Source organism: Oncorhynchus tshawytscha, linkage group LG14 (assembly GCF_018296145.1).
Source record: "Oncorhynchus tshawytscha isolate Ot180627B linkage group LG14, Otsh_v2.0, whole genome shotgun sequence".
In the NCBI taxonomy this organism is placed as follows: domain Eukaryota; kingdom Metazoa; phylum Chordata; class Actinopteri; order Salmoniformes; family Salmonidae; genus Oncorhynchus; species Oncorhynchus tshawytscha.
Window position 1 is genome coordinate 1,458,846 of NC_056442.1, and position 15,000 is coordinate 1,473,845.

The 15,000-nt window shown below is 46.9% G+C and overlaps 1 protein-coding gene across 5 annotated transcripts in view; it reads left to right on the forward strand.

The window, feature by feature from the left end:
* LOC112235956 (tensin) overlaps positions 1-15,000 on the forward strand; it is a 209,470-nt gene that overhangs the window by 155,339 nt on the left and 39,131 nt on the right. For all 5 annotated transcript variants that reach the window (XM_042296717.1, XM_042296720.1, XM_042296716.1 and 2 more), the window contains 8 exons: positions 644-815; positions 970-1,020; positions 1,230-1,352; positions 3,610-3,674; positions 5,801-5,884; positions 10,582-10,694; positions 10,849-10,909; positions 11,512-11,587. In XM_042296717.1, the coding sequence (XP_042152651.1) occupies positions 644-815; positions 970-1,020; positions 1,230-1,352; positions 3,610-3,674; positions 5,801-5,884; positions 10,582-10,694; positions 10,849-10,909; positions 11,512-11,587 (745 nt within the window). The remainder of the gene's footprint in view (positions 1-643; positions 816-969; positions 1,021-1,229; positions 1,353-3,609; positions 3,675-5,800; positions 5,885-10,581; positions 10,695-10,848; positions 10,910-11,511; positions 11,588-15,000) is intronic.

The following is a 15,000-nucleotide window of genomic DNA, read 5'->3' on the forward strand; positions in this document are numbered from 1 at the left end:
ACTGCAGCATACGGCCACGATTACACCTGTTTCTCTGACCTCACGTTTCGGTTCATTGATGCCCATAGCGCTCAACACACACTGAAATCCGTGGACACATGCCTATCAAAACCCCATCAGGATGTATTCTATCCTGTTGTCAGATCACTGTGACAACCACGCCTGTTTCTCCAGCTACGTTTCCCATCTAACAGCCAACTGGGAGTCGGGATTTGGGGAGCTGATCAGAATGATTGCGCAATACCCGCTTGGATCATTCCAGAACACTTTCTTCTGAACTGAAAAACTAGGATTGAAGATGTTTATGAAAACATGTGTGTTATCATATGACGCCACGGCCAATTACCATAGACATAAATCACATCGGTTTGTCAGTACTGAAGACTCATACATCAAAGATATGCTAGATAATAGATACCACACACAAGAGCCACCAAGGAAGAGCTTCATAGACTAGTGCTGATGTACAAACCCTGTAAGATATCAGGGGCCATATTCATACAGAGTAGCAGTGCTGATCTAGGATCAGTTTGACCTTTTAGATCATAAGGAGCAAGGTTATATCTCTCCTCTCTCCTCTCTCCTCTCTCTCTCTCTCCCTCTCCCTCTCCTCTCTCCTCTCTCTCCTCTCTCCTCTCCCCAGGAGTGTCAGTCTGCTGCAGGCCATGGATGAGAACTATGAGGTGGACCTGGTGTACATCACCGAGAGGATCATCTCTGTCTCCTTCCCCAGCGGAGCGGAGGAGCGCAGCTACACCTCCAACATCAAGGAGGTGGCCTCCATGCTGGCCTCCAAACACGGGGAACACTATCTGGTGAGACCCCCTGTCCTGCCACTGCTCTACCTCACTACCGGGCCTGTCTGTTGGTGTGGTGGCTTTTCATGCACCCTGTCACGTCCTGTTGCTGATGTACAACTGTTTCCTGGAATCGTTCTCATTCTTATTGGTGTGGGTTTTGTGATTTCAGCTCCTCAACCTAAGCGAGCGGAGAAATGACATCACCAAGCTTAACCACAAGGTATACACACACAAATACACACGCACGAACGCACGCACACACACACACACACACACACACACACACACACACACACACACACACACACACACACACACACACACACACACACACACACACACACACACACACACACACACACTCTCCTAAATGCAATGGTAGTGGTGGAAGTTTTGATATGTGATAGTGGTATATGTGGCCCCCTGTAGGTGCTGGAGTTTGGCTGGCCAGACCATTATGCTCCTGCCCTGGATAAGATCTGCAGCATGTGCAAGGCCATGGACACCTGGCTCAACGCTGACCAACACAATGTAGTGGTGCTTCACAACAAGGTAGGTGGTCGGACACATCACTCCAGGGAAGGGAGGAAGGAAGGATACATAGTCAGGGTATTGGAACAGGGTCCCATGGTCTTACAGATCTCTGATCACTCCAGGAAAGGGAGGAAGGAAGGAAGGATACATAGTCAGGGTATTGTAACAGGGTCCCGTGGTCTTACAGATCTCTGATCACTCCAGGGAAGGGAGGAAGGAAGGATACATAGTCAGGGTATTGGAACAGGGTCCCGTGGTCTTACAGATCTCTGATCACTCCAGGGAAGGGAGGAAGGAAGGATACATAGTCAGGGTATTGTAACAGGGTCCCGTGGTCTTACAGATCTCTGATCACTCCAGGGAAGGGAGGAAGGAAGGATACATAGTCAGGGTATTGGAACAGGGTCCCGTGGTCTTACAGATCTCTGATCACTCCATGGAAGGGAGGAAGGAAGGAAGGATACATAGTCAGGGTATTGGAACAGGGTCCCGTGGTCTTACAGATCTCTGATCACTCCAGGGAAGGGAGGAAGGAAGGAAGGATACATAGTCAGGGTATTGGAACAGGGTCCCGTGGTCTTACAGATCTCTGATCACTCCATGGAAGGGAGGAAGGAAGGAAGGATACATAGTCAGGGTATTGGAACAGGGTCCCGTGGTCTTACAGATCTCTGATCACTCCATGGAAGGGAGGAAGGAAGGAAGGATACATAGTCAGGGTATTGGAACAGGGTCCCGTGGTCTTACAGATCTCTGATCACTCCATGGAAGGGAGGAATGAAGGGTTTCTTCCCGGGTGTGTTACAATATGCCGTGGTCCACTGTGTTAAGGACAGTAGAGGGTGGTCTCTGTTTGAAGAGTGTGAAAGGAGACAGCCAGGCCCCAGGGAGAAAGTCCCCTATGAATACTTTACTCTGTATGTCCTCCATCCTCATTGGTAAGGAGGTAAAACACCAAACTGTTTCCCTGTACCTCATTGGACAAAGTGGGATAATCAAGCTGTCTTGTAGTTGGAAGACAAGTCCTCCATATTCTAGTATTGCTGGTTAAACACTTAAATGGTCCTTAACTGCAGACTGTTAGACTGAAGCCATATTTCACAAAGAAATCCAGTGAACATGAGAGTAATTTGATTCTAATAGAGGCTGTTGCTGCTGCTGCCTGTGTTTTGGCAGCACATCCTCCTCCCCCAACCTCTCAGGCCTTGTCATGAATGATCCAATGTCAACAACAGTAACTCCCCAAAAAACGACTTTAAAAACTTCATCTAAGTCCCTGTCAATCCGTGTTAAAGACTTTGAGTCAATGTAGCTGAATAGTGAGTAGTAACTTGATAAGTCTGTGGGGGAACATTTTATTCAATATGTACAACAAGTGGTAGCAAACAGAGCATCCCCATGGTTACCAACACTTATTTTCCCCCTCGTCCTGAAATTGAAGCGTTTGGTCAAGATGGAAGAACTGCTTCCATTCAGAAACGCCTAATTTGATTAAATGCTATTTGTTATCGCCCCAGTCAGAAATGTTCCACTTGCTGTTTCAGAGTTGAGGGTCAAAGGTTTCTCCGGTAGTGGTGCATTTCTATCTTCAGTTGAATTTGACCACAAACAATGTCATTGTGATAAATGGAACCAGGCAGTTTGATCACATTCCATCTGTGACAGTTTGGCTTGAAAATAGCCTGGTCACTCAAATCTAACTCACCGTACAGCATTTACATGTCTACACTGCAGGTACAAACATTATTCGGCCTTCAAGTGTGTAACTAAAAATAGCCTTGTATTCTTTCTCAAAAAGTATATCTCCCTCTCTCCCCTCTCTCCCCCCTATCCACCCCCTCTCCCCCTCTCTCCCCCTACAACTCTCCCCCTCTCTCCCCCTACCCCTCTCTCCCTCTCCCCCTCTCTCTCCCTACCCCTCTCCCCCTCTCTCCCCCTACCCCTCTCTCTCCCTCTCCCCCCCTCCCCTCTCCCCCTCTCCCTCCCTCTCTCTCCCCCTCTCCCTCTCTCTCTCTCCCCCCCTCTCTCTCCCTCTCCCGCTCTCCCTCCCTCTCTCCCACTCTCCCTCCCTCTCTCTCCCTCTCCCCCCGCTCCCTCCCTCTATCTCCCTCTCTCTCCCTCCCCCTCTATCTCCCTCTCCCCCTCTCCCTCCCGCTCTCTCCCTCCCCCCCTCTTTCCCTCTCCCCCTCTCCCTCCCGCTCTCTCCCTCCCCCCTCTCTCTCCCTCTCCCCCTCTATCTCCCTCTCTCTCCCCCTACCCCTCTCTCTTTCTACAGGGGAACCGTGGGAGGACAGGAGTGGTGGTGGCTGCCTACATGCATTACAGCAACATATCAGCCAGGTACCAGAGACTTCTGACTGCAGACAAACTGACCTCATGTACCCTGTTTGTTATTAGTCAACATATCAGCCAGGTACCAGAGACTTCTGACTGCAGACAAACTGACCTCATTTACCCTGTTTGTTATTAGTCAACATATCAGCCAGGTACCAGAGACTTCTGACTGCAGACAAACTGACCTCATGTACCCTGTTTGTTATTAGTCAACATATCAGCCAGGTACCAGAGACTTCTGACTGCAGACAAACTGACCTCATTTACCCTGTTTGTTATTAGTCAACATATCAGCCAGGTACCAGAGACTTCTGACTGCAGACAAACTGACCTCATTTACCCTGTTTGATATTAGTCAACATATCAGCCAGGTACCAGAGACTTCTGACTGCAGACAAACTGACCTCATTTACCCTGTTTGTTATTAGTCAACATATCAGCCAGGTACCAGAGACTTCTGACTGCAGACAAACTGACCTCATGTACCCTGTTTGTTATTAATCAACATATCAGCCAGGTACCAGAGACTTCTGACTGCAGACAAACTGACCTCATTTACCCTGTTTGTTATTAGTCAACATATCAGCCAGGTACCAGAGACTTCTGACTGCAGACAAACTGACCTAATGTACCCTGTTTGTTATTAGTCAACATATCAGCCAGGTACCAGAGACTTCTGACTGCAGACAAACTGACCTCATGTACCCTGTTTGTTATTAGTCAACATATCAGCCAGGTACCAGAGACTTCTGACTGCAGACAAACTGACCTAATGTACCCTGTTTGTTATTAGTCAACATATCAGCCAGGTACCAGAGACTTCTGACTGCAGACAAACTGACCTCATTTACCCTGTTTGTTATTAGTCAACATATCAGCCAGGTACCAGAGACTTCTGACTGCAGACAAACTGACCTAATGTACCCTGTTTGTTATTAGTCAACATATCAGCCAGGTACCAGAGACTTCTGACTGCAGACAAACTGACCTAATGTACCCTGTTTGTTATTAGTCAACATATCAGCCAGGTACCAGAGACTTCTGACTGCAGACAAACTGACCTCATTTACCCTGTTTGTTATTAGTCAACATATCAGCCAGGTACCAGAGACTTCTGACTGCAGACAAACTGACCTAATGTACCCTGTTTGTTATTAGTCAACATATCAGCCAGGTACCAGAGACTTCTGACTGCAGACAAACTGACCTCATGTACCCTGTTTGTTATTAGTCAACATATCAGCCAGGTACCAGAGACTTCTGACTGCAGACAAACTGACCTCATGTACCCTGTTTGTTATTAGTCAACATGGAACAATGTATTCATTCAATATCACCACTTGAAGTTCCGTACATCCTTAAAGTTCCCAGATATTTCCAGATGAAGACAAACAGACATTTGTCCATTCTATACGTTTACTCTGAGTTTTCTATCAGTGTTGGGGTCAATTGGAATTGAAGGCAGTCAATTCAGGAAGTAAACTATCGGTTTAAAGACAAAAACTTGGGGTGATGTCAGGACAAGCACGTAGATCTGTAACAGATAGATAGGCCAAAGGGAATCGGGATCGGGCCTCAAATTAAACACTGATGTGGTTGTTATGCCAAAACATTCTGCTCAGGCTCTGGTGTATTTTTGGTCAATAAAGAGGAACATTTACAGTACATATGTCATACCCTGTAAAGACTCCAGATGTTTCAGGGTGGGGGATGGGACTTACAATCTTACACTCACTAAGGAATAAGAAAGGTCAAAACTAGTCAATTATTATGTGGATTATAATTCATGGACATTTTTGAACTTCAGAATACTTTTTAATCTAAAATACACTATAAGTTAAACATTTCCTGCATTTCAGGAAAGTTTTCCTGCAACAGGGTGATCAAATTAAGATCCTACATCTGTACATTGATCAGATAATATACTGGGATACTGTAGCATTGTGGGGATGGAACAAGATGAAAAGCTGTAGATTAAGGACACTTCTTAAGGGACACGGTCGATTAATGATGTTATTTAAGGGAGAAGACACTTTTCAGGGTCATTTCAGGGCAAACCTATTGTATAGTATATTGTATGTGTTCAGTGAAGAAGAGCCGATCATGACCTTTGTCTCTCCTGTGGTCTTCAGTGCTGACCAGGCACTGGACAGGTTCGCCATGAGGCGCTTCTACGAAGACAAAGCACTTCCTGTGGGTCAACCGTCGCAGAGAAGGTCAGTTACCACTTACTACCTCACTTCTTGTTTTTGCACTCTACAACTTCCTATAGGCTGGATGAGTTTGATCCCTTGGTGAGAGCAACCGGCTGGATTCCATTCTTAGAATGTGTATCCTTCATTCATTCTGTTCATTGAAGAAGTCAACAAGGGTAAAGGGATGGGCGTGACTTCTCAGAGTGGAATCCAGTCAATGGATGACCTGGTGTAGCACTCACTGTTTCAAAGGCTATCCTCCTCTCCTCAGTCGCTCGCTCCCAGTGCGTCCCAAACAGGAAATACCTCTGTCTTTTTGTTCCCTTAATCCTCCCAATGAAGCCTAATTGACATAATTGAGGAATAATGTTTTTTGGAAAGCCTAGCAGCTTTTTCTATTCTCCAGGATTCCACTGAGCGCTGAAAGGTTACATGGTTTTCAGAGTTCATTCTGACACTACTATCCATCGTTCCTTCCTCCCCTCCTCAGTGATCTGGCATGCTGAATGGGTGGCTTTGTAAGAGAACTCTTGGTGGCGCTTAGAACTGATTTAGGGTCAGATCCAGTCCTAGCCATAGGTCATTACTGAGTAAATACAAACTGATCCGGGATCCATAGTTTGTGGCAGATAAGGGAACCCCAGGTGTATCCAGCAGGCAACAGCAGCAGTAGCAGCACTAGGCCTCTGACCAGCTGCTGTTTCCTTACTCAGATATAATTATCCCTAAGCCAGATCCCCGCAGTCTGAACTTATTATGGTCTGGCATGTGTGACATTAACATTAGGAGGAGGGGTGGATCTCAGCACTGCTACGCTGCCGTAGAAACGCACCACTATCAAATCATCATTATATATATATATATATATATATATATATATATATATATATATATATATATCTCTATACAGTAGTAACTGTAATATGTCAGAATCTGTGTGGCCGTGTTTTCCGGCGTGACCCCGCTGTTACACAGGGAGCTCCTTACACAACCCAGCTGCTCTGTGATTGCTTCCTGCTCCGACCTAATTTCATTTGGGAGACCGAACCATCTGGCGGCTGCCAGCTGGGCGTGGGGGGAGCAAAGGGGTGGTGGGGAGATGGGCCGACCTCTGGAACAGAAGTCACACTCTGCATGATCATCATTAGTATCATTAACAGGCTGCCTGGCAGGCAGAGCTCACCAACACAACACAACATTCCCCTGCCTGGCAGGAAGAGCTCACCAACACAACACAACATTCCCCTGCCTGGCAGGCAGAGCTCACCAACACAACACAACATTCCCCTGCCTGGCAGGCAGAGCTCACCAACACAACACAACATTCCCCTGCCTGGCAGGCAGAGCTCACCAACACAACACAACATTCCCCTGCCTGGCAGGCAGAGCTCACCAACACAACACAACATTCCCCTGCCTGGCAGGCAGAGCTCACCAACACAACACAACATTCCCATGCCTGGCAGGCAGAGCTCACCAACACAACACAACATTCCCCTGCCTGGCAGGCAGAGCTCACCAACACAACACAACATTCCCCTGCCTGGCAGGCAGAGCTCACCAACACAACATTCCCCTGCCTGGCAGGCAGAGCTCACCAACACAACACAACATTCCCCTGCCTGGCAGGCAGAGCTCACCAACACAACACAACATTCCCTTGCCTGGCAGGCAGAGCTCACCAACACAACACAACATTCCCCTGCCTGGCAGACAGAGCTCACCAACACAACACAACATTCCCCTGCCTGGCAGACAGAGCTCACCAACACAACACAACATTCCCCTGCCTGGCAGGCAGAGCTCACCAACACAACACAACATTCCCCTGCCTGGCAGGCAGAGCTCACCAACACAACACAACATTCCCCTGCCTGGCAGGCAGAGCTCACCAACACAACACAACATTCCCCTGCCTGGCAGGCAGAGCTCACCAACACAACACAACATTCCCCTGCCTGGCAGGCAGAGCTCACCAACACAACACAACATTCCCATGCCTGGCAGGCAGAGCTCACCAACACAACACAACATTCCCCTGCCTGGCAGGCAGAGCTCACCAACACAACACAACATTCCCCTGCCTGGCAGGCAGAGCTCACCAACACAACATTCCCCTGCCTGGCAGGCAGAGCTCACCAACACAACACAACATTCCCCTGCCTGGCAGACAGAGCTCACCAACACAACACAACATTCCTCTGCCTGGCAGACAGAGCTCACCAACACAACACAACATTCCCCTGCCTGGCAGGAAGAGCTCACCAACACAACACAACATTCCCCTTCCTGGCAGGCAGAGCTCACCAACACAACACAACATTCCCCTGCCTGGCAGGCAGAGCTCACCAACACAACACAACATTCCCCTGCCTGGCAGGCAGAGCTCACCAACACAACACAACATTCCCCTGCCTGGCAGGCAGAGCTCACCAACACAACACTACTACCCCTGCCTGGCAGGCAGAGCTCACCAACACAACACAACATGCCCCTGCCTGGCAGGCAGAGCTCACCAACACAACACAACATGCCCTGCCTGGCAGGAAGAGCTCACCAACACAACACAACATTCCCCTTCCTGGCAGGCAGAGCTCACCAACACAACATGCCCTGCCTGGCAGGAAGAGCTCACCAACACAACACAACATTCCCCTTCCTGGCAGGCAGAGCTCACCAACACAACACAACATTCCCCTGCCTGGCAGGCAGAGCTCACCAACACAACACAACATTCCCCTGCCTGGCAGGCAGAGCTCACCAACACAACACAACATTCCCCTTCCTGGCAGGCAGAGCTCACCAACACAACACAACATGCCCCTGCCTGGCAGGCAGAGCTCACCAACACAACACAACATGCCCCTGCCTGGCAGGCAGAGCTCACCAACACAACACAACATTCCCCTGCCTGGCAGGCAGAGCTCACCAACACAACACAACATTCCCCTGCCTGGCAGGCAGAGCTCACCAACACAACACAACATTCCCCTGCCTGGCAGGCAGAGCTCACCAACACAACACAACATTCCCCTGCCTGCCTGGCATTCCCCTGCCTGGCAGGCAGAGCTCACCAACACAACACAACATTCCCCTGCCTGGCAGGCAGAGCTCACCAACACAACACAACATTCCCCTGCCTGGCAGGCAGAGCTCACCAACACAACACAACATTCCCCTGCCTGGCAGGCAGGCAGCTCACCAACACAACACAACATTCCCCTGCCTGGCAGGCAGAGCTCACCAACACAACACAACATTCCCCTGCCTGGCAGGCAGAGCTCACCAACACATTCCCCTTCCTGGCAGGCAGAGCACAACATTCCCCAACACAACATTCCCCTGCCTGGCAGAGCTCAGGCTCACCAACACAACACAACATTCCCCTGCCTGGCAGGCAGAGCTCACCAACACAACACAACATGCCCCTGCCTGGCCAGACTCACCAACACAACACAACATGCCCCTGCCTGGCAGGCAGAGCTCACCAACACAACACAACATGCCCCTCATGGTGCTCCCTCTGCCTGATAATAGATGGGACGTGCTTGCTAGTCTTGCTTGCAGAAGGGTTGTCCTCTGTTTCACACTGTGAGCTCACCAACACAACACACGTCACATGCCCCTGCCTGGCAGGCTGCAACAGGAGAGCTCACCAACACAACACAACATTCCCCTGCCTGGCATGAAGGAGAGTCGGACCAAACTGCAGCTCACCATATTTATTAAACAAAACAAACACGACTAAACACTAAACATTACAAAACAATAAACGTGCCTATCTAGGCAAACTAACAGAGAGCAAGTAAGACACTCAATCCAACACAACACAACATTCCCTGCCTCTGCCTGGCAGGCAGAGCTCACCAACACAACACAACATTCCCCTGCCTGGCAGGCAGAGCTCACCAACACAACACAACATTCCCCTGCCTGGCAGGCAGAGCTCTGGACTGAGGAGCAACACAACACACCGAGGCATTCCCCTGCCTGGCAGACAGAGCTCACCAACACAACACAACACAACATTCCCCTGCCTGGCAGGCAGAGCTCACCAACACAACACAACATTCCCCTGCCTGGCAGGCAGAGCTCACCAACACAACACAACATTCCCCTGCCTGGCAGGCAGAGCTCACCAACACAACACTACTACCCCTGCCTGGCAGGCAGAGCTCACCAACACAACACAACATGCCCTGCCTGGCAGGCAGAGCTCACCAACACAACACAACATGCCCTGCCTGGCAGGAAGGAAGCTCACCAACACAACACAACATTCCCTTCCTGGCAGGCAGAGCTCACCAACACAACATGCCCTGCCTGGCAGGAAGAGCTCACAACACAACACAACATTCCCCTGCCTGGCAGGCAGAGCTCACCAACACAACACAGACATTCCCCTGCCTGGCAGGCAGAGCTCACCAACACAACACAACATTCCCCTTCCTGGCAGGCAGAGCTCACCAACACAACACAACATGCCCCTGCCTGGCAGGCAGAGCTCACCAACACAACACAACATGCCCCTGCCTGGCAGGCAGAGCGGCCTGGTGCTCATACACTCCAATTCACTCTGACATCTCCATAGTGTGCGAAGCCTCTTTGATAATAGATGGGACGTGCTTGCTAGTCTTGCTTGCCAGACTCATGGTGCATGACATTGAAGGGTTGTCCCTCTGTTTCACACTGTGACTGTGTTGTGTGGATGTGTGTAGGTATGTGCGTTACTTCAGTGGTCTGCTCTCTGGCCACATCAAGATTAACAACAAGCCTCTGTTCCTGCACCACGTCATCATGCACGGCATCCCCAACTTCGAGTCCAAAGGAGGTGAGTCTGCAACAGGAGAGCCTTTATTTCATTATTAGAGATGATTAATGATTCATTTTTTTGTATCTTAATTTTTTCTTCAATGCCTTTCATTCAATGAGTATAAATAATTGTTTCATTTTGGAATACTTTTTCATCTTTTCTTCCCTCGCAGGCTGTCGTCCTTTCCTGAAGATTTACCAGGCGATGCAGCCAGTCTACACGTCAGGGATATAGTATGTTTCTTAACTTTTTATCTGTTGCATTGTGGGTTGATTTGTCTTTCAGGGGGCTTGTTTTCTCTACTCTCAGATTCTGTCACTCTATCCCTCTTTCCTTCTCTCCCTCTCAGTCCACAGTACTTTCAAGCCTGTCACCCCTTGTTAAGAGATTAGCCCTTAATAATCTCCATCTGTTTGTGTGTGTGTGTGTGTGTGTGTGTGTGTGTGTGTGTGTGTGTGTGTGTGTGTGTGTGTGTGTGTGTGTGTGTGTGTGTGTGTGTGTGTGTGTGTGAGAGAGAGAGATGTGTGTGTCAGTGTGTGCTGGTTGGGCAGGCAGGCAGATAGATTGTCAGTGACACAGCTCTAGGGTTCTATGTGTACAGGGAGGGATACCGTAACCCCCACCTCACTGACCCACCTTCTCCATCCAGGGTCCTCACGACCAAAACAACACCACACAGAAACACCCCCCACCCACCACACACACACACACACACACACACACCCATCCATTTACAATCTGACTTTTGATAACTGATTTGGGACAGGCTCTTAAGAAGAAGACCAAAACTGTTTTAAATGGTTTGTATTGGTTTTCATCTGAATTATTTCCATAGTAACGTACAAGGGGACAGTCACACCAGTATCTGCATCACCATTGAACCTGGCCTGCTCCTAAAGGGAGACATTTTGGTAAGAAGCACATCTTTTGTCATCAAATGTATAGGTGTTGTGGTTGTACTGTATGTTGTGTTGTGTTGTGTTGGCCTTAGAGCCCTTAGTGGCCTTACAGTAGGTTCATATACTGTAACTGTTGAAGGTTGACTTTTTTCATATTCCACCACAATACATTCCTCGGCCACAGGATCCATTTCTCTCTCTCTGTGTCTCTGTGTCTCTGTGTGTGTCTCTCTCTCTCTCTCTCTCTCTCTCTCTCTCTCTCTCTCTCTCTCTCTCTCTCTCAATTCAATTCAATTCAAGGGGCTTTATTGGCATGGGAAACATGTGTTAACATTGCCAAAGCAAGTGAGGTAGATAATATACAAAAGTGAAATAAACAATCAAAATTAACACTAAACATTACACATACAGAAGTTTCAAAACAATAAAGACATTACATATGTCATATATATACAGTGTTGTAACAATGTACAAATGGTTAAAGTACACAAGGGAAAATAAATAAGCATAAATATGGGTTGTATCTCTCTCTCTCTCTCTCTCTCATTCCATCTCTCTCGCTCTCTCTCATTATCATTATATTACTGTATTATTGACTATGTTTTGTTTATTCCATGTGTAACTCTGTGTTGTTGTATGTGTCAAATTACTATGCTTTATCTTGGCCAGGTCGCAGTTGCAAATGAGAACTTGTTCGCAATTAGCCTACCTGGTTAAATAAAGGTGAAATAAAAATAAATAAAACAATCTCTCTTTCTCTCTCTCTCTCTCTCTCTCTCTCTCTCTCTCTCTCTCTCTCATTCGATTTAAGGGCTTTATTGACATGGGAAAGATATGTTTACATTTCCAAAAGTGAAAACATTACTCTCACAAAAGTTCCAAAAGAATAAAGACATTTCAAATGTCATAGTATATCTACATACAGTGTTGTAAACATAAATATGGGTGTATTTACAATTGTGTGTGTTCTTCACTGGTTGACCGTTTCTTGTGGCTACAGGTCACACATCTTCCTGCTGTGATGTGTCACACTGTGGTATTTTACCCAAAAGATATGTGAGTTTATTTGTTTTCAAATTTTTGGTGGATATGTGTAATCTGAGGGAAATATGTGTCTCTAATATGGTCATACGTTGGGCAGGAGGTTAGGAAGTGCAGCTCAGTTTCCACCCCATTTTGTTGGCAGTGTGCACATAGCCTGTTTTCTCTTGAGAGCCAGGTCTGCCTACGGTGGCCTTTCTCAATAGCAAGGCTATGCTCACTGAGTCTGTACATATGCAAAGATTTCCTTAAGTTTGGGTCAGTCACAGTGGTCAGGTATTCTGCCACTGTGTACTCTCTGTTTAGGGCCAAATGCATTCTAGTTTCCTCCATTTTTTTTGTATATTCTTCCAATGTGTCAAGTAATTATCTTTTTGTTTTCTCATGATTTGGTTGGATCTAATTGTGTTGCTGTCCTGGTGCTCTGTTCACGAACACAAACAGACACCACAGAGCCCCAGGACCAGCTTTCTTAGTGGGCTCTTCTCCAGGTTCAGTTCTCTGTAGGTGATGGCTTTGTTATGGAAGGTTTGGGAATCGCTTCCTTTTAGGTGGTTGTAGAATTTAACAGCTCTTTTCTGGATTTTGATAATTAGAAGATATCTGCCTAATTGGGCTCCTGGGTGGCACAGAGGTCTAAGGCATTGCATCTCAGTGCTTGATGCGTCACTACAGACACCCTGGTTCAAATCCAGACTGTATTACAACTGGCTGTGATTGGGAGTCCCATAGGGCGCAGCATAATTGGTCCAGTGTCGTCCGGGTTTGGCCAGTATAGGTCGTCATTGTAAATAAGAATTTGTTCTTAACTGAATAGCCTAGTTAAATAAATACAAAGATTCTGCTGTGCATGCATTATTTAGTGTTTTACCTAGAAGGCCAGCATCCTGGAGTCGCCTCTTCACTGTTGACATTGAGACTGGTGTTTTGCGGGTACTATTTAATGAAGCTGCCAGTTGAGGACTTGTGAGGCGTCTGTTTCTCAAACTAGACATTCTAATGTACTTGTCTGCTTCCTCAGTTGTGCACCGAGGCCTCCCACTCCCTCTATTCTGGTTAGAGCCCGTTTGTGCTGTTCTGTGAAGGAAATAGTACACAGCTTTATACGAGATCTTCAGTTTCTTGGAAATTTCTCGAATGGAATAGCCTTAATTTCTCACAACAAGAATACACTGACGAGTTTCAGAAGAAAGTTCTTTGTTTCTGGCCATTTTGAGGCTGTAATTGCTGATGCTCCAGATACTCAACTAGTCTAAAGAAGGCCAGATTTATTGTTTCTTTAATCATGACAACAGTTTTCTGCAGTGCTAACATAATTGCAAAAGGGTTTTCAAATGATCAATTAGATTTTTTAAATTATAAACTTGGATTAGCTAACACAACGTGCCATTGGAACACAGGAGTGATGGTTGCTGATAATGGGCCTCTGTACACCTATGTAAATATTCCATAACAAATCAGCTGTTTGCAGCTACAATAGTCATTTATAACATTAACAATGTCTACACTGTATTTCTGATAAATGTGATGTTATTTTAATGGACAAAAAATTATTTGCTTTTCTTTCAAAAACAAGGACATTTCTAAGTGACCCCAAACTTTTGAACGTTAGTGTATATGCTTTTGCTGTTTGTTCTTTGTTTTAGAGCCAAAAAGATTGGAGAAGTGGTTTACCCATACATCTCCATTTTGGATAGATAATTATTTGTGTTGTTGTTTGTTTAGTGTTTTCCAATTTTCCCAGAAGTGGTTCGATTCTATGGATTCTTCAATTACATTGAGCTGATTTCTGACAGGCCTTTCCTTCTTTTTCCGTAGTGTATTTCTGTATTGTTTTTGTGATTCACCATAGTGAAGGTGTAGACTCAGGTTTTCTGGGTCTCCATGTTTTTGGTTGGACAGGTTTCTCAATTTCTTTCTTAGGTTTTTGCATTCATCATCAAATCAATTGTCATTGTTGTTAATTATCTTTGGTTGTCTGCTTGACCATTTTTGATTTGATACGGAAGCTGAGCGGTCAAATATACTGTTTAGGTTTTCTACTGCCAAGTTTACACCTTCACTATTACAGTGAAACATTTGTTCCAGGAAATTGTCTCTCTCTCTCTTTGTCCGTCTTTGTCTCTCTCTCTCTCTCTCTCTCTCTCTCTCTCTCTCTCTCTCTCTCTCTCTCTCTGTAATGTTATCTTGCCCTCCTGTTCACTGGAGTTCTATTAGGGAAGAATGTGTCCTTGTTCCACCAGACCAGACCACACTAGACGTGCCTCCCCATCAGAACATGCCTCCATTGTACTGACCATGTTCTGTTCTGGTGGTGATCCATGGTCTGATCTCTAGGACCAGCAGGGTTTAGGCCTGGAGATATAGACCATGAGTTTGGCAAT